The sequence below is a fragment of the Anabrus simplex genome, chromosome 3 (assembly GCF_040414725.1).
Source record: "Anabrus simplex isolate iqAnaSimp1 chromosome 3, ASM4041472v1, whole genome shotgun sequence".
Lineage (NCBI taxonomy): Eukaryota > Metazoa > Arthropoda > Insecta > Orthoptera > Tettigoniidae > Anabrus > Anabrus simplex.
Window position 1 is genome coordinate 270,014,588 of NC_090267.1, and position 24,741 is coordinate 270,039,328.

General features: G+C 38.7%; 1 protein-coding gene across 4 annotated transcripts in view; it reads left to right on the top strand.

Annotated features, from left to right (window-relative positions):
* LOC136866238 (transmembrane protein 53-B) overlaps nucleotides 1-21,385 on the top strand; it is a 195,093-nt gene extending 173,708 nt beyond the window's left edge. For 3 of the 4 annotated variants that reach the window (XM_067143029.2, XM_067143028.2, XM_067143030.2), the window contains one exon: nucleotides 20,498-21,385. In XM_067143029.2, the coding sequence (XP_066999130.1) occupies nucleotides 20,498-20,638 (141 nt within the window). In that variant the 3' untranslated portion in view covers nucleotides 20,639-21,385. The remainder of the gene's footprint in view (nucleotides 1-20,497) is intronic. The other variant, XR_010859520.2, reaches the window with a different exon arrangement.
* The last annotated feature ends 3,356 nt before the right edge of the window (nucleotides 21,386-24,741 follow it).

A 24,741-nucleotide genomic window follows, 5' to 3' on the forward strand; every position in this document is an offset into this window, starting at 1 on the left:
TGCTTCCAAACGCTCCAGGATGGCAAGTGATAGAATTTTGTAAGTCACGGGTAGCAAAGATATTCCTCTGTAGTTGTTGATGTTCTTCATGCTGCCTTTTTTGTGTAATGGATGGATCAAAGCTATTTTCCAATCTTCGGGGAGGGTCTCCTTGTTCCAAATTTCTTCTATTTGCTTTTGCAAGATATCAAGTGATTCCTCTGGGGCATATTTCCATAATTCTGCTACTACTGAGTCTTCCCCCGGCGCTTTGTTATTTTTGAGACGGACAATGTGGCGCTTGATTTCATCTCTGTCGGGTGGTCTGGAATCTGGGTACCTGAGTAAGGGTTCCTTGGTCTCAGTGGCGCTTTGCGGTTTAGAGCAATTAAGTAAATTCTTGAAGTAATCTGCCAGAATGCTGCAATTTTCTTCATTTGAAGTCGCCAGTGTGCCGTCCTTTCGCTCAAAGCATAGAGATGGTGGTTTATAGCCAGTGAGTTTGCGTTTGAAGGCTCTGTAGTACTCTCTGCTTTCATTCTTCCTAAAGTTTTGTTCTATCTTTTCAATGAGAGATTTTTTGTATTTACGTTTCTCAGTTCTGAACACCCTAGCTGCTTGGGCACATTGGGTTTTGTAGGTTTCCCAATCATTTTCTGATTTTGTAGAGTAGTACTGTTTCCACGCATTGAGTCTTTCTTGGAGGACTGATTCGCAGGTACCATTCCACCAGGCATGCTTTTTGCTTCTGTTGATTTCTGCAACGTCTTTGGCGGCCTCAACAAGGAGATTTTTGGCGTTGTTAAAGTCACAGTCATTTGGTCTAGCCTTCTCCTGGAACTCCTCGACCCTTTGCCGAAGTTTATCATTGTCGAAGCGTGTGATCTGTTTGGTTGTCTTCCTTGTGTTTGCGGGAATTGGTTTGAATTTGATAAGAGACATATAATGATCTGAGGCCACATCGATGCCTGTCTTTACCTTGACATTCATAATCTCAGGGCTGTTTCTCCTGGAGATTGCAACATGATCAATTTGGAACTCTCCGAGAGCTTGGACGGGAGAACGCCAAGTCATTTGCTTTCTGGGTAGATGGCGAAAGTGGGTCGACATGACCTGCAGCTTGTGATTTTCGCAAATGGACACCAGTTATTATTATTGTTATTATTATTATTATTATTATTATTATTATTATTATTATTATTATTATTATTATTATTATTATTATTATTATTATTATTATTATTATTATTATTATTATTGTTTCTCGAATTACAGTTTTTTTTAACTATGCAAGGTTTCTTAATGAACATTTAATTGACTGCCTATTACACCAGTAATTTTATTACTACTTTCTTTTAGAGTTCTTGTAAGATATTTTTAGTGATAAATGATAATCTAAAAGATTGTTTTGAGTGGCAAAAGAAAGTGGTAAATTCAGAGAATTGACTACAAATAAGTATGTACTAATGCAAGAAGTGTAAATGTTGGCCAGATGTTAATTAAGTAGGGCAAATAAAGGGTATTTTTTTAAATTTGTAGGATCAATTTTAAAAACTGTGCAAGGGTTCATAATGAGCATTTAATGGTTTGCCTGTTTTACCAGCAGACTACTACTGCTGCTGCTGCTGCTGCTGCTGCTACTACTACTACTACTACTACTACTACTACTACTACTACTACTACTACTACTACTACTACTACTACTACTACTACTACTATCAGGATCTGCGACAGATAGTAATCTATCTGCCGATGTCTACATTTAAGCCAGTCTCCTATGTTGGGTATTAGCTTTTTTGTCCATTGGCCAACATCGGTTGTGCCATCCCATCGGTCTTGCCAGTCTAGTAAGAGTTGGTTCCTCGAGGCTTTCTTTTCTTCAGCAGATATAGTTGCACCCGTTTCATGCCAAAGTTTTCTCTCTACAACGAGGAGGTCAATGGGAATACTGGCAGCTACAACTTGTAAAGCTGCTGATATAGATGTTGATTCCCATAGGGAATCTGAAATATTTGTCCTGAATGAGTAAATTTATAATACCAATATAAATGGTCCGTCATTGGACATTATAAATTTTCCAGCTAACTCATTCCTGGTTGCCAGCGTTTCGCCCTCGTGTGCTAGGGTGGGCTCATCAGTTGGTACCTAGCACACCTACCAATACGCTGGCTAGTGCATACCGTGGAGTTAGCTGGAAAATTTATAATGTCCAATAACGGACCATTTATATTGGTATTATAAATTTACTCATTCAGGACAAATATTTCAGATTCCCTATGGGAATCAACATCTATATCATCTGATGGCCAAGCAGGCATCAATTTTTAGTTATGAGACAAAGTCTCTTAGTGCATTGGCACTGCCGGTGGCTCCAGTTAGCCTACGCAGTGGCCTCCATGGTATGCACTAGCCAGCGTATTGGTAGGTGTGCTAGGTACCAACTGATGAGCCCACCCTAGCACACGAGGGCGAAACGCTGGCAACCAGGAATGAGTTAGCTGGAAAATTTATAATGTCCAATAACGTACCATTTATATTGGTATTATAAATTTACTCATTCAGGACAAATATTTCAGATTCCCTATGGGAATCAACATCTGTATCATCTGATGGCCAAGCAGGCATCAATTTTTAGTTATGAGACAAAGTCTCTTAGTGCATTGGCACTGCCGGTGGCTCCAGTTAGCCTACGCAGTGGCCTCCATGGTATGCACTAGCCAGCGTATTGGTAGGTGTGCTAGGTACCAACTGATGAGCCCACCCTAGCACACGAGGGCGAAACGCTGGCAACCAGGAATGAGTTAGCTGGAAAATTTATAATGTCCAATAACGTACCATTTATATTGGTATTATAAATTTACTCATTCAGGACAAATATTTCAGATTCCCTATGGGAATCAACATCTGTATCATCTGATGGCCAAGCAGGCATCAATTTTTAGTTATGAGACAAAGTCTCTTAGTGCATTGGCACTGCCGGTGGCTCCAGTTAGCCTATGCAGTGGCCTCCACGGTATGCACTAGCCAGCGTATTGGTAGGTGTGCTAGGTACCAACTGATGAGCCCACCCTAGAACACGAGGGCGAAACGTTGGCAACCAGGAATGAGTTAGCTGGAAAATTTATAATGTCCAATAACGGACCATTTATATTGGTATTATAAATTTACTCATTCAGGACAAATATTTCAGATTCCCTATGGGAATCAACATCTATATCATCTGATGGCCAAGCAGGCATCAATTTTTAGTTATGAGACAAAGTCTCTTAGTGCATTGGCACTGCCGGTGGCTCCGGTTAGCCTACGCAGTGGCCTCCACGGTATGCACTAGCCAGCGTATTGGTCGGTGTGCTAGGTACCAACTGATGAGCCCACCCTAGCACACGAGGGCGAAACGCTGGCAACCAGGAATGAGTTAGCTGGAAAATTTATAATGTCCAATAACGGACCATTTATATTGGTATTGTAAAGCTGCTGTCGAGACAGTTCGATATGCACAGGTAACTCTGAGCAGCATTTTCCTCTGTACTCTTTCCATAGCTCTTCGGTGAATCTTCCTCCTGAGTGCATTGTGCCAGATAGGTGCAGCATAAAGTAAAATGGAATATACTGCAGAGCACATAATCTGTCTCTTAACTGTTCTTGGTCCCCCGATGTTAGGCATAAGTCCGGCTAATGCCGATGCCTTCTTCTCTGCCTTTTGGGTTACTGCCTTCACATGTGCACCAAATGTGCAATTGCTATCAGTAAGAACCCCAAGGTATCGTACAGACTTTCCTGGGATAATCTCTGTATCATTTAATAAGAAACAGACATTTTTCCAATTCCTGGAACCTTTCAAAATTACAGCCTCAGTCTTATGTGGAGCCAATCTCAACTTATTATTTACCATCCAAAGGTTAACTCGTCTCAGTGATTCATTTACTCGGAAGGTCAGTTCTTCTACATTCTCTGCTATTACCATTATTGCAAGGTCATCTGCATAACCAATAGATGTTGTCCCTTTTGTCAGTTGCAGGCGTAAGACACCATCATATAGAATGTTCCACAAGGTGGGTCCTAGGACAGATCCCTGTGGAACGCCAGCACTCATTTCAAGATCTTCTAAATCATGAAATCGTATTCTTCATCCTTTGAAGTACTTAATGATTATTTGTTGTAGATACTGAGAAATGTTCATCCACGAAGTTCTCTCAAAATAATGCTCCAAGAAGCAGTGTTAAAAGCATTTTTGACATCTAGCGTTATCAAGGCAGCCCATTTCTCACTGCTTTCTGCCTGTATTTGAATCACCCTCTCAATAGCTTGGGTTGTGGTTCTACCCTTTCTAAATCCAAACTGGTTCGAAGAAAGTCCTCCCTGTTGTTCAAGTTCTTTCTCCAGTCTAGGTTTAATCAATCCTTCATAAAGTTTGCTCAAGGTGTTTAATAAGCAAAGTGGCCTGTATGCTGATGGATCTAATGATAGTTTCCCTGCCTTCAATAACAGCACTAGCTTGGCTACTTTCCACTCATCGGGGAATTCACGCTTTTTTAATAAATCGTTGAAGACTGATAAGATCCAACCAGGTGCCACCTCAACTGCATACTTAATGAAGGTAACGCCGTCGGCTGTGATGGGAATTGAAGGAAATGGTTCCATAAAGAATGTACACAACTGACTACAACAGAATATAATGCACTTAAGGTAAAAGAGGGCAACCTCGTATGGATGTGTAATAAATGTAGAAATCAACTCGAGTATTACGGAGTAAATACGTCCCCACCGGAGGGTCAAGACACGAAGCAGATTGTGTTGGAAAATAAGAGATCCTGCAAAATTCTGAAAGGAAAATTGGAGGAAATGAGTGAGGTTCTAATGAAAAACATGTCACTTATTCTTGAAGCACAGCTACAACAATCCGAATACCTTGCAAACTACAGAAAGGAAATATCTTACGCGAATATAACCTCCACAAAAACTGCCACTAACCTACAAAATCAACTGCGACACAGAGACCCAGAAGTGCATAAGAGCAGAGAGCCAGAAACTCATACGAGCAAAATCTCACTTAACCAAGGAGTAACAAATAAAGAATATGGCCGAGTACAGTATACAGAAGACTCCGCCCAAAACAGAGAATACAAACCTGTGACACGTCAGAGAAGAAACGAGGCTGACACAGAGCGTCGACAGTATGAGAGAAGAAACGAGGCTGACACAGAGCATCGACAGCTTGAGAGAAGAAACGAGGCTGTCACATAACGTTGACAGTCGAGGGTAAGAAGGCACGGTACAGGAACAAAGAAAGAAGCGGGAAATCTATGTGTGGCAGAATGTCTCGCGTGGTTTTATGTTGGAAGATTGAACACTTCTGCAATGGAAGTGGAGCTAATAGCCTACTTAAAAGAAAACGGAATAACAGATGTCAAAGAATGTACACTCCTGAACTCTAGATCCACATTGACAAAGGCTTTTAGAATAGGTATTCTGTATTCAGACAAGGTAAAGGTTGACAAAGAAGACTTCTGGCCAGAAGGTGTGACTTTTCGCCTCTATAGATTTAACTAGGAATAATAAACATGACAAAACTCCAATAAGGAACCCTGCGATCAAAGAGACATGTAACAAAGGAACTGATATTAAATGTTTAATATAGAAGGGTTGGCAAGTGTGGTGCATTACCTTGCGATAAATTCTCTGAATATGATATAGTGGTGCTTACAGAAACATTCTCATTGAAAGAAATTCACATAATTTATAAATATGCAATCCACGTGCTAGCAACTCAAGGTGACTCTGGGAGACCAAAGGGAGGGCTAGCATGTCTATTATCAGCTAAAATGTCACCTTTCAGTTTAGTGTATAAGACAGACAATATTTTAATGATCAAAACAGCATCCTTATCCGTGATGTGCGCCTATTTTCAACCTGAGTGGAAAGAACACAACATTATAAATGAACTGATGTTAGGTATCTCTAAATTGGGAAATAAAGATCATCTTATAATTGCTGGGGACCTACACTGCCGTATAGACATTGCAAACAAAAAAGCGGAGATGGTAGTAAATTACCTGGAGACAGAGGGATTTTCATTACTAAACAAGAAAAATGAGAAGACATACATAGGCCCAAATGGAAGCAGCACTATTGATCTTATATTCAGCAATAATATAGGTCCCAAGGAAGTGAGGCCATCGGTACTAAAAGAAATAGCAATAAGGAAACACCTACCAGTAGAAATTGTCATAACAGGAAACTTTGATTCATTAATCAGAACCAACCACAAGAAGCTGCCACTGCGGAAAATCGATGAGGATAAATTAGAGGCCTGTTCTGTATTAGTACTAATGATCTTGAATGAAATACATAGTGGTGACTTAAATGGGTCCCTTCAGCACGTAGAAGATATAATTAAGCAAACGTTAGTTCCACGAGATAACAAAGAAAAGAAGTCTAAACCATGGTTTAACCATATCTGCTACAAATCCAGGAAAGAAGCGTTAGATGCCCTTCATAAAGCCCTGGAATTTCAAATACCAGGAACACTTGCAGAATATTCCAAAAGAAGAAAACACTATAAAGCAATAATTAAAGATGCAAAGGAAAAATTCCAGAAAATGTCAGAAGAAAACATGATCAAGAAAGCAGAAGAGGAACCATTTTCAATCCTGAAGCAGAGACAACCAAAATATATGAGGCAGATCCCACTAGAAACCTGGGAGGATCATTTCACTAAACTACTACAAGTAAAGGAAACTCGAGACTTGACTGAAGATAGTGACCGGGATACAGCACCAATTGAATTATTTACAGTTGACGAATTAGAAGAAGTCGTCCATGAGAGTAAGACTAGGAGAGCAGGAGGTTCAGATAACATACTATACGAACATATCAAATACATTTGGGCAACCCTAAAAGAACCCATCACGGAACTTATGAATCAATGTCTCAAACAAGGAAAAATACCAGACAAATGGCAGGAATCAACTTTAAAAGTGATGTACAAGGGTAAAGGAGATGTGAGTGATCCGAACACCTACCATGGAATCGCTCTTGAGTGCACATTACTGAAGGTTCTTACAAAAACACTGACAAATTGATTGAGGGATATAGTAGTTGACAAAATACCGGAAGAACAGTTCGGATTTAGAAGAGGCAGATCAACAATCCAGGCAATCAATTGCTTGCTTGAAGATATACAAGAAGCACTCAGGTTCCAGAAAGGAAAGCTGTATGCAGTGTTTATAGATTTGTAGTGATTATACCCCTGCACATTGTGCACTTTTCTGTGTAAATAATAAGCAGACCTTAAATGATCATTAAGAACCCTTACATAGTTTTTAAAATAAACTGTTTTACGTCGCACCGACACAGATAGGTCTTACGGCAACGATGGGATAGGAAAAACCTAGGAGTGCGAAAGAAGCAGCCTTGGCCTTAATTGAGGTACAGCCCCAGTATTTGCCTGAAGTGAAAATGGGAAACCACGGACAACCATCTTCAGGGCTGCCGACAGTGGGGTTCAAACTCACTATCTCTCAGATGCAAGCTCACAGCTGCACGCTCCAAACCTCAAGGCCAACTTGCCCGGTTATTATTATTATTATTATTATTATTATTATTATTATTATTATTATTATTATTATTATTATTATTATTATTGATAGAAACTAGAAACATCAATGATAATACTAAGGAAACACTAGGAATAAAGCACCTGAAGGGGAAGTGCAACGTGTCTTTGTCCTGATCAGGGTGGAATCGTGACACAGTGGAGGGTCAGCTGACTGGAAGCCAGTTGGATTTGAGCCAGTGAAAGAGCAGTGGTTTTCCAAATGCCTCACATTGCATATTGAAGTGGAGACAAAGCAGGACTTAATTAAATTCCAACTTTGAAATTCCTAGGTATTTGGACAGAAATAAACATAAATATTTCCAAATATTGAGTGTGACTCGATAGAACCTGATGATGTTCTTTTAAGAATAAAACATGACATTTTTTGTTTAAAAGTGTGGATTTTTATTCCTTGTTCAATAACGTGTTTTTTTGCAGGTATGTTATAGTGCAATATTTTATATTCAACGTGTGTTCAACAGACTGAAAGCTTTTAAATCGAGCAAGTTTGCCATGCAGTCAGGGGTACACAGCTTTGAGCTTGCATTCGGGAGATAGTGGGTTCGAACCCCACTGTCGGCAGCCCTGAAGATGGTTTTCTGTGGTTTCCCATTTTCTCACAGGCAAATGCTGGGGATGTACCTTTATTAAGGCCATGGCTGCTTCCTTCACACTCCTAGCCCTTTCCTGTCCCATCATCACCATACAACTTATCTGGTCATGCGACATAAAGTCAATTGTAAAAAAAAAAATTAAAAAAAAAAAAAAAAGAAAGTTTTGAAGTTATTTGAGTTGACACTGGAGAGTATGGCTTCCTTCTTAACAAAAACAAAACATGGGTGGAATTGTATGATACATTTTGAAGCATTAAGTATTGTTTGAACCACACTACCTAAGCTTTAGCTTTTCTAATGGTTTATGTGGCCTAACATGTTAAGTCATACTTTGGTACTGAGCTGAATATTTTGAATTGTGTATTAAGCTATTTTTAAAGTAATTTTAGGAAAAGAGCTCAGTGTTATGGTATCAAAATAATTATATATAATAATTTAGCTTTCCTTTTGCAAGTTGGGTGAATGGTAGTGGGAAATTTTTGTCCCTTGCTGTTTGTGATAGGGACATCTTCAAGTAGAAGTCATAATATAGTGACTTTAAGAAAAAATTATGGTTTCAACAATTTTATAAGGATTGGTTAACGTTAACGGCATTTGTCAACAAATTCAAGAGCTGTTTCTTGTTAATCACTAATAATTTCATTGGTTTATCCTTTTAATATAACAATATAATCATTGCAAGGCACTAAATAAGGGAAAGCGAGTGAGATTCAGCAATAAAGTGTAGTACATAATCGTGGTAATATGAAAAAAAAAAAAAAAAAAAGAAGAGAGAATTCGAGGTTCCATGTAAACATTAAAGCAGATGTATAATCCACATTGAAGCTGATATACCAAATATAAGCTGAAAAACAATGAGAAATTTGATAGTAGTTTGTCTGGTGGTATTTGAAGGTGTTCATATATTTCAGCCTCATGTAGGTAAATTTATTCGCATGTAAGAGAACTCCATGTGGAACAAAATTCCAGGACATCAGTGTCTCTGAAAACCATAGGAGTATGTAGTGGGATGTAAAACCAATTGTGTTGGAAGTAGTCGTTGCAAGAAATTGTAAGCACACAGAAATAAATACATGTGTGCAAAGCTAATGAACTTAAAAGTACAAGATGTGTATGCTGAATACAACATTTCCAAGCCAACTCCTTGTGAAATGCTGGACCATCTGTACTGTACACCATCTGACATCATGCAACATTTTGTAACTCTGAAGGACTCCCTCTGAAAATACCAGTGCATAACTTCTCGTCCTCTCGTCATTGATTGAAATCCACAAAAAGAGCAATTTTGACAAACCAGCAGTCGTCATGTTGGAGAAATGGATAAAATAGTATGATGAAGTGTGTGTGATGGTAGATAGTATTTTAAGCTTATCAAGTATTAAAGTGTTTTGCACAGAACTGCCAAACTGTGCTCAGATCATGCACCAGCATAGATCTCACTAAAGTGGAACCAGTGACTTCAGATATTCATGACACAAGGTAGAATTTGAGTAACCTGTATAGCCTTACATTTATTACAGATATGCATTAACCCTTTTAGTGCGAGGCAAAAATGTAAAGGTGAGGTCTAGAAGCGCCAGGTTGTTTTAATGGAAAATGTAGGCTTTCGGATAAAAAGAATGTAACTCCTCTGTTTTTAAAGATATGAAAGTGAAACTTAATCAGGTAGTGCAAAACATAGTTATCTAAGTTCAAGATAACTTTCAAATCATGATGAAGTTTATTCCTCACAGTATTAATTAATGAATTAGTTAAAATAATTTATTAATGAAAATAGAAGTTGGAAAACTTGGTACTTCCTATTATCACACACTGGCGGGCACATATAGATAATATGAGGACCTAGAAACGTATTTTATTTGTTCTAAAAACATCTTCAGGGTGTAAAAAATCTGAAATTCTAAAATTTAGCATATTGAAAAATACACCAATAATAACAATCACACAAGTAAAGACAATTAAATGACAACAGTGAAAATAAACAGCCATATAGCTGATGACTGACAAGTAAATTGATGATCTTTCAGACTTCGTGGACTGTGATTCCGATCTTGGTGACGAATCAAGTGCCGATTTCACCTCAGACAATGAATTACGTGCTTGGAATGTGATTGTACATAACCAAGCAAGTTAAATTGATGATGAATATTGAATTTTCACAACCGCATTGTAATCGAAAACGACTTTCAACTTATTAGGTCGTGTTACGTACATTTAGTACGTGTTGAAGAGATGTTAGGTACAGAACAAAAATGGCCAACCAGACACCAGTGGGATCCGAACCCACAACCTCCCGATTTCGCGTCTGTTGCTCTACCAATTGAGCTATGGTGGCCTAGGCCATCTTTGTTCTGTTGCAAAGGATCTGAGCTACAGGTCTGGTACTACCACCATCACACTGTAGAGTGCGTTTAAGTTGCCCGTTGAGGGTCAAGTCAATGAATATTGAATTTTCACGACCGCATTGTAATCGAAAACGACTTTCAACTTATTAGGTCGTGTTACGTACATTTAGTACGTGTTGAAGAGATGTTAGGTACAGAACAAAAATGGCCAGCCAGACACCAGTGGGATCCGAACCCACAACCTCCCGATTTCGCGTTGGTTGCTCTACCAATTGAGCTATGGTGGCCTAGGCCATCTTTGTTCTGTTGGAAAGGATCTGAGCTACAGGTCTGGTACTACCACCATCACACTGTAGAGTGCGTTTAAGTTGCCCGTTGAGGGTCAGGTCAATAAATATTGAATTTTCACGACCGCATTGTAATCGAAAACGACTTTCAACTTATTAGGTCGTGTTACGTACATTTAGTACGTGTTGAAGAGATGTTAGGTGTCTGGTTGGCCATTTTTGTTCTGTACCTAACATCTCTTCAACACGTACTAAATGTACGTAACACGACCTAATAAGTTGAAAGTCGTTTTCGATTAAATTGATGATGTTGATGCTAATAGTGACTGGGAAGAAAGGAATGTGCACCAGGACAATCCTGCACAGGCTGCACAACCTTTTTCTGGACTCATTTGTTCTTTAATTTCCTCCTCAATAAAGGAAGGAAACATAACACAAAAAGAACGAGATAGAGAGAAATCCATGCCAGAACATGTAAGGCACGAGGGGTAGTTCAGGGACCTCGAGCAAGTTTACCGAGGCAAGAAATTGAGAGTTAAAAGAGTAGTAGAAGAACAGAAGATAAGTGCTGGGAGAAATTTACTAAAAAACCGAAGGAAGACAGCAGAGGCAATATGACACTATTGTTCAGAGTGATCAAAAAGAAAAGGAATTCAGTTAAAATCATCAAAGCAATTGAGGATTCTAATGGAAACCTGGCCAGAAAATAAGAGGACATCACTCTCTGATGAATCATTTTGATCACCTGTTGAACAGGACAGAAGCAGATCAGAGATCGAAAGAGCCAGCTGTTGAAACCTGCACAGAGGAATCTCCCATTACATGGGCAGAAACAGAAGCAGCCCTTAAGAAGATGCTGCAAGGGAAATCCCCAGGAATGAAAGTCAGCACAGACATGATTAAAGCAGCAGGAGTCCAGGGTTTATTTTGGCTACATGGAGTGCTCAATGCAATTTGGAAAGATGGCAAGGGTGTCATTATCCCCCTGTTTAAGAAAGGAAATCACCAAAAATGCTCCAACTACCGGGGAATAACACTTCTTTCTCGTGGGCTTAAGATTCTTGAGAAAATCTTAGAGAGCAGATTGAGAGTCATCTTACAGCCACAGTTTGAAGATGAACAGTATGGCTTCAGGCCTAACAGGTCCACAACAGACCTAATCTTCAGTGTCCATATGTTAGTAGAAAAATATTGGGAAAAAGGGGAAGATCTGTTTATGGTTTTCCTTGACATTGAGAAGGCATACGACAGCATTGCAAGAGAGAAGATATGGGAATGCCTGAGAGAAAAGAATGTGCCAGAAGGACTGGTGAGGAAAGTCCAGATGCTGTATGAGAACTGTACCAGCTGTGTGCGATTGGGTGACAGACATTCATCCTGGTTCAAGACCGAAAGTGGAGTACAGCAAGGCAGTGCACTATCCCCATTATTGTTTATCACCATCATGGATGACATAATGAAGAACATAAAGAAAACCTCTGGTGAACTAAATGCAGTGGCCTTCGCTGATGATGTTATGATCTGGGGAGAAACTGAGTAATAAGTACAGTCGAGACTCAATGAATGGAAGGTTAAGTTCCAGGAGTTCAATCTCAAGATAAGCAAACTCAAAACAATAGTGATGGCAATAAACAGAGAGGGACAACCAGCAAACATTATGATAGCAAACCATCCACTAGAAAGTGTGGGAAGCTTTGCATACCTTGGCAGTGCAATATCTCGAGATACACTAGCCACAAAGGAGGTGGCAAATAGAGTGCAGAACAGCTCTCACTTTTGCCAGCAAGTATGAACATTCCTCTGGGATCCCAAAGTACCAACAAAATCAAAGCTGGTGATGTTCAATCAGTACTTCATACCAATCTTAACCTATGGTATTGAAACCTGCACTCTCACTAAGAAAGATTCATCAAGGATGCAGGTATCAGAGATCAAGTTCCTTAGGTCCACAATTCAAAAAACCAAACTGGACAAGGTAAGGAATGATGTGGTTAGGAAGGAAGCTGGGATTGAGACGACATTGTTACATCGGGTCAGCATGTCCAGACTGAGGTGGTTTGGGCATGTAATGAGGATGGAGCCTACACGGGCAGCATATGTTAACTTGGAGCGACATGTGGCATGGAAACGGATGGTGAGAAGACCAAGAACCCACGGGATGGACATCGTAAAGATGGACATTGCAGATCGGGGAAGGACACTGGGGGACGCCATTAACAACGGAACGTATCTTCTCTTTTTTCTTTACGTCGCACTGACACAGATAGGTCTTATGGCGACGATGGGACAGGAAAGGCCTAGGAATGGGAAGGAAGCGTCCGTGGCCTTAATTAAGGTACAGCCCCAGCATTTGCCTGGTGCAAAAATGGGAAACCATGGAAAACCATCTTCGTGGCTGCCAACAGTGGGGTTTGAACCCACTATCTCCTGGATGCGAACTCACAGCTGCGCGCTCCTAACTGCACGGCCAACTCACCCGGTTAGAACGTATCTCAATAAGACAGAATGGAACAGTACCAGGGAAACTGGAACTGTAAAGTAGTGATGATGATGATGATGATGATGATTACACAACTCTTCTTACACTTCGATGCCATGCTTTTTCGAGTCGTGTGTAAACAAGTCAAGGAACTTTAAAGGTTGCTTGAGATTATCAATAGACAGGAAACAGGAGAATGTTGTCCGGACATGGTAGCTTGAACTCTCTTTAATGGTCATGCCAAGATTAGGCACCATTTTATGTCTAGATGCCTCTCAAAGAAGAAAGAAATGAAGAGTCTCTCAGAGTGACGCTGGAAAGTTTCATTCATTTTTGAGGATCGCTCACAGCGACTCTGGACTAAGAGGGTTAAAAGATTCAGACTGAAGTGTTTAGAGCAATAAGCCATTGTACAGTGTGACCTTGCTTGTTTAGTACTACATTTTTTCAATGAATATAAAAAGTATTCAGTAGCAACTAATAGATGATCAGTCTACCTTTACCTTTACTTGTACGTTTATGCAATCCGATCCAAAGGACTACACACCGCTACATGGACTCTGCTCCATGTTCCCTGCCTGTTATCGTAAGTCGCTCAGCTCTGTGCAAGTCAGAAGCAGGTCCTCGTAAAGCCCATCACTTCTCTTCTATGGCCTATCTAGACGTCTCCCTCCCCTAAGAATGGAATTCATCAGTATAACTGTCCGACTCATTGGCTAAATGGTCAGCATACTGGCCTTCGGATCAGAGGGTCCCGGGTTCGATTCCCGGCCGGGACGGGGATTTTAACCTTCATTGGTTAATTCCAGTGGCCTGGGGGCTGGGTGTTTGTGCTGTCCCCAACATCCCTGTAAGTCACACATCACACTATCCTCCACCACAATAACACGCGGTTACCTACACATGGCAGATGCCGCCCACCCTCATCGGAGGGTCTGCCTTATAAAGGGCTGCACTCGGCTAGAAATAGCCACACAAAATTATTATTATCAGTACAACAGGCCATCGATGCTTGCTCATCCTCACGACATGTCCAGCCACTCGAGTAGTCTGCTCCGCATCAGTCCCACAATATTCTTATCATTGTAGAGGTCCTCCAGCTTGCGATTACATCAGATGCACCACTTCCTAGTGGTCAAGTCCTGCATCAGGCTATAGATCTTTCCCAAGACTTTCTCTCTAAGATACAGACTTTGTTGAGATATTGTTTCTGTTCACTCCAAGTTTCACATCTGTACAGTTCGACCGCCTGAATCAACATTTTATACAGTTGGATCTTGAACTGTGTTCTTTTTTTAATTTCACTTACAAGCATGACTTCTGATGTACTGTTGGTTATTTCTAATTATTAATACCTATTCTTTATTTTAAAGGGTAAAAAAGTCTAATCACATTCAATAACAGACAATCCTGTCTTCATTAAACAGCTTCAAACTTCTGTCTGTCTTTAGTAGAGAAAACAACCTCCTCCTTAGGAATACATGAAGTTGTTTGTGCCAGCATTCTGAAACTACCCCAAACTGTTAGGTGCATATGTAATTTGCCATATTTTGGGCATTAGTGTGTTGAGAATTTGGGATTCTGACTATCAGTTTGATATTCTTGTTGGTGTAGATTTCAGTTCCACTCAGTTTGAAGACAATCGTAATAATTTGAGGATGGTTTGCCAATTCCTAATGAGACATGTGCATCAACAGCATGTCACGCATGATTCAGAATACACCGAGCCTTATAAACATATTTTGTGTTATCCCCAAAATATAAACACTGTTTGACAGTAGTACAATGATAAATACCATATAATTAACATATATAAACTACTTTGTTCATATCTTGTAATGTATTGTAGTTAATTGAAAACAATACCTTGATACCTACCAGTGTAAGTAGACCTACAGTTCTACAATAATTTTTAGTTACAGTATCTGTTTTACTCAATTATTGGTACTGCTAATATCTAATTATCAAAATCAGAAAATGTTGACATAGAAACTTTTACATTTTCACAGAAGTTGTCAGACATTGGTTCCTAGAGTGGATCAAGTAAATTTTCTGACATTTACTCCACTTACGAAGACAATCTGGACTTTAAAAATGATTTTAATATGAATAGAGCAAGGCCAGAAAATGAAAATAACTTCAAAATATTTGTCCTTAGTGACAATGATCAAGAGTTCATGGAACATTGTAGAAGGATTCGGCTTGTATCAGAAAGTTTGGCTGAATGTTTTTTCCAATAACCAATATTTTCATTGCCGAGCTGGAGGAAATGAGAAATTAACCAGCTTCCAGCAGACACTTATATTTTTGTGATTTGCTGAGCATCAGACAGCTTCATTTCATGATATAGGGGATAGGCTCAACATTACCTTGAGCACACAGCATAAAGTCTTACGATGTATAACATACTTCATCAGGAGTTTAGCTGATCAAGTAAAAAAATGGCCTACAGGAGAGCCATGTTCTTTAGACACATCTACAGAATGAATCTGGAAAGACTGACCAATCAGGTAGCAAGAGGTTTTTTGAGACCTGGAAAACTGCAGTGCACTGGCATCAGGAGGTGAAGAAGGACTTGAAAGAAATGTGAATACAAGGAAAGGAAGTCAGCAACAGGGAAGCTTACAAGTCAAGAATCAAGAACGCCAAGAGTTTCTAAGAAAAAGGTAGATCTCAGACCCAAGCACTGCAGACGGAAGATTGCAGAGTGGAAGAATTAAGGATCAGAGCCCGAAAGCAGCTGAAATCAAATTAATATGGTCAACAATCGGCCAAAATGGAAGAAAAAGAAGAAAATGGCTGCAGGAGATGAAATTACTAATGTTGGAAGACACATCTGGCATAATATTTTTCTTGGAATAATAATAATAATAATAATAATAATAATAATAATAGATAAAGACACACATTTGCATTAAGAAGCAAAACAAAAATTTCCTCATGGGCAATGGTACCAACAACTGACATCAGTATTTTCTATTAGTGACTATTCATGCAGGAAAGAATCCAAAATTGTTTCCTGTCAGTTTGTAATCTGTGCATACACAGTCGTACAAATCACAAGCTGTCGCTGCAAAAACAAACCTATAATCTCTCTATTTTGGCAATACAGTAGAACCTGGTTATATCGACATTCAAGAAACCTGATCAATTGTGTCGTTATAAATGAATGTTGTTCGAGTTAAGTGGAAATGATGTAGAACTAAACTACCGGGCGAGTTGGCCGTGCAGTTTGGAGCGCGCAGCCGTGAGCTTGCATCCGGGAGATAGTGGGTTCGAACCCCACTGTTGGCAGTCCTGAAAATGGTTTTCCGTGGTTTCCCATTTTCACACCAGGAAAATGCTGGGGCTGTACCTTAATTAAGGCCACAGCCGCTTCCTTCCCATTCCTAGGCCTTTCCTATCCCATCGTCGCCATAAGGCGTATCTGTGTTGGAGCGACGTAAAACAGATAGCAGAAGAAAAAAAAATAGACTGACTTTAGATTGTATGCACTTTCTTCTAAGCCAGACATTGAAATCCAAATTAGGCTTATAACATAAAATGTATGTCTACTCCTTAGTCTTGTTTCTTGACACGGGGTCAGGGATGAAGTGAGATGAATTTATATGGTATGTTTTTCCTGATACCAATTTCATTTCAAGAGCTAATGAAGATGAAGTGAATGATGGTGAATGAAATTGGGTGAGGAGATGGAAGGAATTGGCTGTGGCCTATGAATAGGAACTGTCCTGGTTCTTGCGTGGAAGTGAAAGTGAGAAACCACAGAAAAACATTTCTCAGGACAGCTGACAGTGGGGTTTGAACCCATGCATCATTCCAATGCACAACTTGGACCCATACCTGTAATGCATTAACACAGACTGCCAATCCATTTGGTCAACCTACAGCATAAAATCCAAAATAAAATACGCCACGACACAACTGCTCCAAAGAGTCATGGCCTATGAAGTAACGCTGCTTAGCCCAAAGGCTTGCAGATTATGAGATAATGCATGGTCAGTGTGACAAATCCTCTCATCTGTTATTCTTGGCTTTCTAGACCAGGGCTGCTGTCTCTGTCAGATAGCTCCTCAGTTGTAATCACATAGGCTGAGTGGACCTCGAACCAACCATCAGGTCCAGGTAAAAATCCCTGACTTTGCTAGGAATTGAACCCAGTGTTTCTGGGTGAGGGGCAGGCATGCTACTTCTACACTGAGGGGCCAGCAAAACATAGAAATAAGAATAATAATTGAGTAATTTTTGTTCATCTTCTCCTGCTTGTCCAACTCACATTTTTAAAAATTACATTCTGTATTCATAATTTGCATCACAATTTCACTGCACTCTCCCCAATTTTTATTTTATTAGTAGCGTTGTAGAATATGTTCACAACTCTGACGGCTTCTAAGATATCACTCGCTGTTGGGACAGACACTTCACTGTGGCCCCTTTATTTTCACTTGACTTGACTTCACTTCACTGACCGTATCATCATTCGTTTGTGGCTCCATTGTAACTAGTCCAGTTGCTCACATTTCATAGCCGTATTGATTCAGAATGTCAGTGTAATTTTTGTAGCAATTCAGATAAAGGCAAATTATCATCGCTGTCAACAACATGATCTCCAGCTTCAGAATGTTCAAGTGACAACTTTGGGTCTTAGAAACTCCTACCAGGCGAGTTGGATGTGCGGTTAAGAGCGCACAGCCGTGAGCTTGCATCTGGGAGATAGTGGGTTAGAACCCCACTGTCGGCAACCCTGAAGATGATTTTCCATGGTTTACCATTTTCACACCAGGCAAATGCTGGGGCTGTACCTTAAGGCCACAGACGCTTCTTTCCCACTCCTAGGCCTTTCCTATCCCATCGAGGTGTTGCTGATGTTGCTATAGCAAAGTTCGTATGTATATTTATTTATTGTATGGCTGCACATTACAATTAGGCATATAAAATTAGCAATATTTTCTTTATATTATAAATATTTCAATGAGATATCTAAATTGTTGACATATTTTATGACATCATCAGAACCTGGTCTTGCTGTCTTGTATAATGTGACATTTTGGACTGTAATTTATCCCACTTATGGAGAGCATCTGCGCACCTGCCATGGTTGGTACATATTCTATTTAAGGCAGACCAAATTCTGCGAGGCTGTTCAAATGCAGGAGGTTTCTTCATGGTGCAGGGTAGAGTTTCGGAGTTTGGAGGGTATTTTTTTTTGCCAGCTTTGCTTCCAGGAACCAACAAGTTTGAAGTTTCTCATAGTTAATTCCCTACCAGTCATCATTGGTGGATGCATAGATACTAGTCAGTGTCTTTGTAAATCCACCATGTCATTATGTATCAGAAGCTGAGAGTTGTCTAAAATTTTCTTGTACTCTCGAAGAAGAGCGTTCTTCCGACAAAGGTCTGGAAGAGGTATGTGACTAAAAATTGGTAACCAGGAGGTGGGAGTTGCTCTTATAGTTCCACTGATAATTCACATTGTGTTGTTTAGCTGAGTGTCAACCTTTCTTGTGTGAGCGCTATTAGCCACACTGGATAACAATATTGTCCCACTGAGTAGATCAATCCAAATGCAGAGATGCGCAGTGTGTCAGCGGAGGAACCCCATGTAATGCCACATAACTTAGTTTGGCTGCAGTATTTTCCTGATGCCAATTGTAGGAGATCATTCTATCTAAAGTAATCCCAAGGTACTTCGGGTGGGTGTTGTGCTTGAGTTGATGACCTTCAAAGTAGACAGAAAGTTGTCTGCTAATCTGCTACAGAGGTGGAAGCATGCTGTTTCTGTCTTTACAGAATTCACTTGTAATCTCCACCTTCGAAAATATGTATCGAGGTCTGAAAGATCAGATGTTGGAGTAGCTTCAGTTGTCTCAAAATTTTGGTTTCTTGTGGCTAAGGTCCAGTAATCTGGAAACCCAAACTTTCTCAAGATGGTGTCTGGCATGTCGGTAATATACAAACTGAACATCAGTGGAGCCAACACAGAGCCTTGTGGTAAGCCATTACTAAAAGTTTTAGAAACATTTACGTAGTATCCATTTATCACCTGAAAGGTCCTGCTAGCTAGCATACTGTTGATAAGTCAAGCTGTTCTTTTGCAAGGGATTACTTTCATGAATTTGTAGAAGAAGCCATGCTTCCATACCGTATTGTACGCAACAGACACATCTATGAAGGTGACTGATGTCTTCAGCTTCCTTTGGAAACCTGCTTCTATGTAGGTTGTTAGTGACATCACCTGATCAATACAGTTACGCTTTGGGAAAAATCCAGCTGTATATTAAAAAGCACCTTCATACTCAGGATTGTCAAGAAACATTTTTTTGACATCAATGGTTGCAGCGACAAGGCGAGGCCTTTAGATGATGATGATGATGATGATGATGATGATGATGATGATGATGATGAATATTTCAATAGAAATCTCCTTACTCTATATGATTATTCCGAGATTCAATGTAGGGAAAATGTCCAGTTCTCATTTGCAGGTTCACCCTACCAATCATCTTCGATATAAATCAGCTAGAGAGTGCAGTGAATCATGAAATTAAATAGAACAATTACAGGACTAAGAATATATGGGAAAAAGTATGCCTTACGTAGACAAGCATACTTTCTGCCATCATTCCTTTTCCAGTCCTTGTCTATACCAATTAATCTAATTAGTTATTAATAATTAATTAATTATGAAGCTTAGTCTCACCTGATCTTACCACTGGCTGACACCAGAAGAATAGTAAAGTGCTGAACTGTTCAGATACCAGTAGCAATTGCTGTTCTTTGAGACATCTTTCTCTCTGCTTTTAAAATTTGTTGCAGTTCAAATTACTGTTAATTTAAGTTTGAGACCTTTGGCTCTAGAAGAAAAGACTATTTGAGATGTGAATGTGTTGGAAAGCTTTTCTAAAATTTTAAAGCAGATTAGGCACTTCGTTTTCATCAGACCATCCTTGTTGTTCCAGCATATATTCACTGAACTCTTATCAGATGTTTAAAGAAAACTTTCCCAAAAAATTCATTCCAGATCCAATTCATACACATATCTGAAACTTTTATCTAACTGATGGCTCCTGTTTTCTAAATTGAGTGACTTAAAAAAAATTTCAGTGGAAAAGGTACTCAGTCTGTTACTAATATGATGTATATTCGGAAGGTGTATATATAAATATGGCTGTTTTATAAACAATTTCTCATTTCAGACTCGTGTAAAATGCTGGGACAAATCTCCTCATGTGTTACACTTCAAGATGCATCCTAAGGAATACATGGCTGAACTTTTTGCCTTTTTGGATCGACTGAATTTGGTAGAACATCCAGAGAAAGTAAAAGCTAAATTGTAAAGTTTTTGTTCATACTTCTGATCTTATTTCATTAGGAAGTTTTTTGGAGAAAAAATTATGTAGATTACTGTTTAATCCTATTGGATTTTAGAAGGTAATTTTCTTCATTGAGAAAATATAAATTTAGTTAGCTTCATTGCTTTTTGCACCAATTTTGCACCAGTATTATACCATTAAAACACAGACAACAAAGTCATTCAGAAAAGAAGAGTTTATATCGATAGAGTTCCATGTAATCTGAACATGAAAGTTAAAAAGTTGAGTACAGAACTTTCAGATGATTTTGTCTGAGTAATTTAATTACAACCTAACTTTTTATATTTTTTCCCCTGAAATTTGACTCTGTAAATGATTATATTTGTTTTCAGAGATACTTGTGCATATATACTTTGTCAAGGTATTATTTGTTTCAAGGACTTCTCAACTTCCTGCATGATAGAAGTGTTTATGTATTTATACCAAGGCTTACACATTTTAAAAAATGTCCTTAACATAAGCTGCTGATCATACAGTTAAGCTTGCAACCAAAAAGTTTATTTTATAAAATGATAACTACCATTTTACTTGATCTTTCAATGTTGAAGTTCCAAACACAAGCTATATGATAACATTTTGGAAGTCATTTTTATATTTTGTACTGAACTGTATGCTGTTGTATGATCTACTGATCTATGTTTTTGTTATGAGTGGTAAGTGTGACTTTTAGAAAATAACTGTATGCACACAGATTAAACAATTTATTTCTTATCACATTGAAGTATTTGTTTATTATTAACTTCCTAGAATGTGCATATTATCCAGTAACAACTTATTCATTTGATAAATGTGGATTTGGTGTAGGTAATGAAGATCATCTGGGAAATATATTTTGTTTCCTGTTTTCAGCTGCAGTCAGGTATATCATAATAACTGATCAATAAATTTTCTTTCTTTAGAAGCAGGTAAATAGGACTTACTGCAGTTAATGGCAAGAGAAAATTGCCCGCGCTTCTGAAAAGAACTAGGATTTGTTAACAGAAATGTACATTAAAAGTTAGATAAGATTTACTCAATAAAATAGGAGGAATGCATTCAGTTTACACATAGAATATTATAAGGGGAATTAATTCATTGACTGCTTACTAAATCAGGTAGAAACCTAAGCCTCACCAATTAGCATTTCTGAGATGCTGCAATCGATAAATTTCTGTTGATGAGCATAGGCTGATTGCAGTGTGAATGTTGGAAGTATTCAAACAGCAGTAATTCAAATTTTCTACCAAATACCTGTAGCTATAGAACCTTATACCCAGTAAATTTTATCACACTTCATACAGGCTCTCTTTCTTATGATTCATGCATAATATTTCACTATAAACATAATACATTAACATAAGTATTAACTCAAGCTTTTAATGTGACCTGTTGCATGGGAAGGGACCCAAAGTTCAAAATGGAAGTTTTATAACACAGTTGAATGAAAGTGTCTGGAGTGTAAAAATTACATTTCCATGTTTTGACTTCTTGCGCTACTTATGGGTCTTCTTAACAAACTAAGTTACACAGCAGTTCAAGTCTTTGGGCACTCGATGTCATGAAAACTTTGTACAATTGGTAAGAAAATTAGTGAAAGTTGTAATTGCAATTTCTCAAAATACACTTTTCTTAATAGCTACAGTCAGTAATTAATATCTTCTGAAGTATTGCACCTAGAAGCATGAACTCTTTCTTTAAATGCTCAGTATCTTATGCCAATTTTAGAACCACAAAAATAAAAATTTTTACTTTAGGTCCCTTTCTGCACAATGGGTCACATATGAAATAAGTTTGATGATACATAATACTAATAGAGATATTACCAAAATTATTTATGCAGAACAACTGATTACAATAATAATTTTAAAGCTCTTAGGATTGGAGCAGTAAAATGCTTGCCAGTCAACTTGAACATGTTCTTAATGATAGCTCCTTAATTAACCAGAAGGTTTATCCAATGTAACTTAACCAAACTAAATTTTATTTTTCCCATAATGTCCCTACTGAACCTATCTTCAGTCTATAAAAGCTTTTAAGCTTCTTGTTGACACTGTTGAAGAATGAGAGAAGTGCTGTGTATAGGATAGTCTTTCAAGTTTTTCTGTGACATTTAAGAAATTGATCTATACCAGCAAAAAAAAAAAAAAAAAACATGTCTATTAGAAAACTTTATTTTGAAGTAAACACTTTTTAATTAACTTCTGAGTTATAACATTGCAGAGGACAGGAGCCCTAAATAAATTGTGATTTACTTTAGCCATTGACTTTGTAATTAAAAGTGTGCCAAGGAAACCTAATAAATTTAATCAAAACATATATAAGAACAATTGAATCTGAAATTCATTGTAGTCCTGATGAGTGCCTAATTATTAATGTAATAAAGGAGCCTACTCCTTGGTCTTCATTAGTTCTTTTTTGAGGATTCGATTAAGAGACCTCTAGCTGAAGAATCAACAGGTGGTAATCGCTCAGTGCAAGGTCCAGACTGTCCATTTGTTGATCCAGTGAGGCTAAGGATGTCTTTGGTCATGAGTCTCAATTATTCCTGTATGTGAAATCTGATAATGTATGTTTTATAGTTAGAGTTGTGAATCAAACCCAGTTGGCTGCAAAACAGGTGACAGTAACAACCTGCTAGCCTGTTAGGTCATCAGCCCAGATGCTGGTTGGATCCTCAGATAACACCACCAGAGGTTATACAGTTTCCTTCCGCAAAAAACGATGGTGCCAAAATGAGGCGTACTAGGTAATAAGAGGAGTGAGGTGGTGGTTAGCCATTGCTTTCCTCACTGAGCCAGACAGTGCTATTGCAGCATGACTGACCTTATAAGTAACACCTTTCATAACACTTGGATGCATTCATTGCACTCTGAATGTGATTGCTGAGCATCATCCATACTTCAGCAGCTTCAATGGATGAAACTGGAACTTAGGTGGAAGCTACATTTTGCTCTGACCTTTGCCAAGAGACAGATGCAAAAATACTACATTCATCAAGAAATGGCAATAGGTGGACTTGCTAGATCGATTGCACATAAAAATGAAATCAAAATTTAAAATGCGAAGGTTATTTTTTAAGTAAGGTCTGTTTTTCAATAGAAATAAAACTGGTAAACATATTGTCAAAATATTATTTTTTTTTAAATTTCACTCCTTTGACCTTAAGCTATTGTTCTGCATAGTTTCCTCCTTTGTTTAAACATTTATTATAGTGTTCTACTAATTTATTCATGGCCATGTCATGGAAATCAGCCACCTGTGAAGACAACCAATCTTCAACTGTTGTTTTCACTTCTTAATTGGTGTCGAACCGCTGACCAGGGAGAAACTCCTTCAGGTAGTGGAACGGGTGGTAATCGCTCGGTGCAAGGCCTGGGCTGTATGATGGGTGGTCCATTTGCTCCCATCCAAATGATCTGATTAACTCTTGAGTTTGAGCTGCAGAATGAGGTCGTGCATTGTCGTGCAGCGACAAACTCCAGATGACAGTAGGCTATGTCGCTAATTCTGTATGGTGCACCAAAGGTTCCTCAAGGTCATACAGTTCGCAGCTGCATTTATTGTTGTCCCTTGTGGTATAAATTCGACTAAATACCTATCCTGAAACACAGTTGCCATAATCTTGTGTGTTAAAATAGTCTGTCTGGCTTTTATTTTGGTTGGAGAATTCGTCTGTTGCCATTCAATTGATTACTCCTTTTATTTCTGGAGTCATGTGAGACACCTGTCTCATTCCCTGTAACAGTGTGCAGTTCATCTCTTTCCTCACTGTATCAACTCAGAAATTTCAAAGCACTGTCCATTCCCCCTTTTTTTGTGCTCCACAGAAACCAGCCTGAGAACCCACCACAGACACAATTTTCTGAACTGTAAGGTTTCAGAAATGATGATGTACAGCAATGACTTTGAAATTCCAGTGACAAAATGGAAATCGTGAACTGCCAATGTTCATGAATTTTTACTTCAACTGCATGTGCCAAATCGTCTGCGATTACAGAAAGTCGGCCCAATAGCGGTTCATCATGAACATTGTTCCACCTGTCCTTGAACGACCTTACCCATTTATGTACTTTGCTGTCACTCATTGC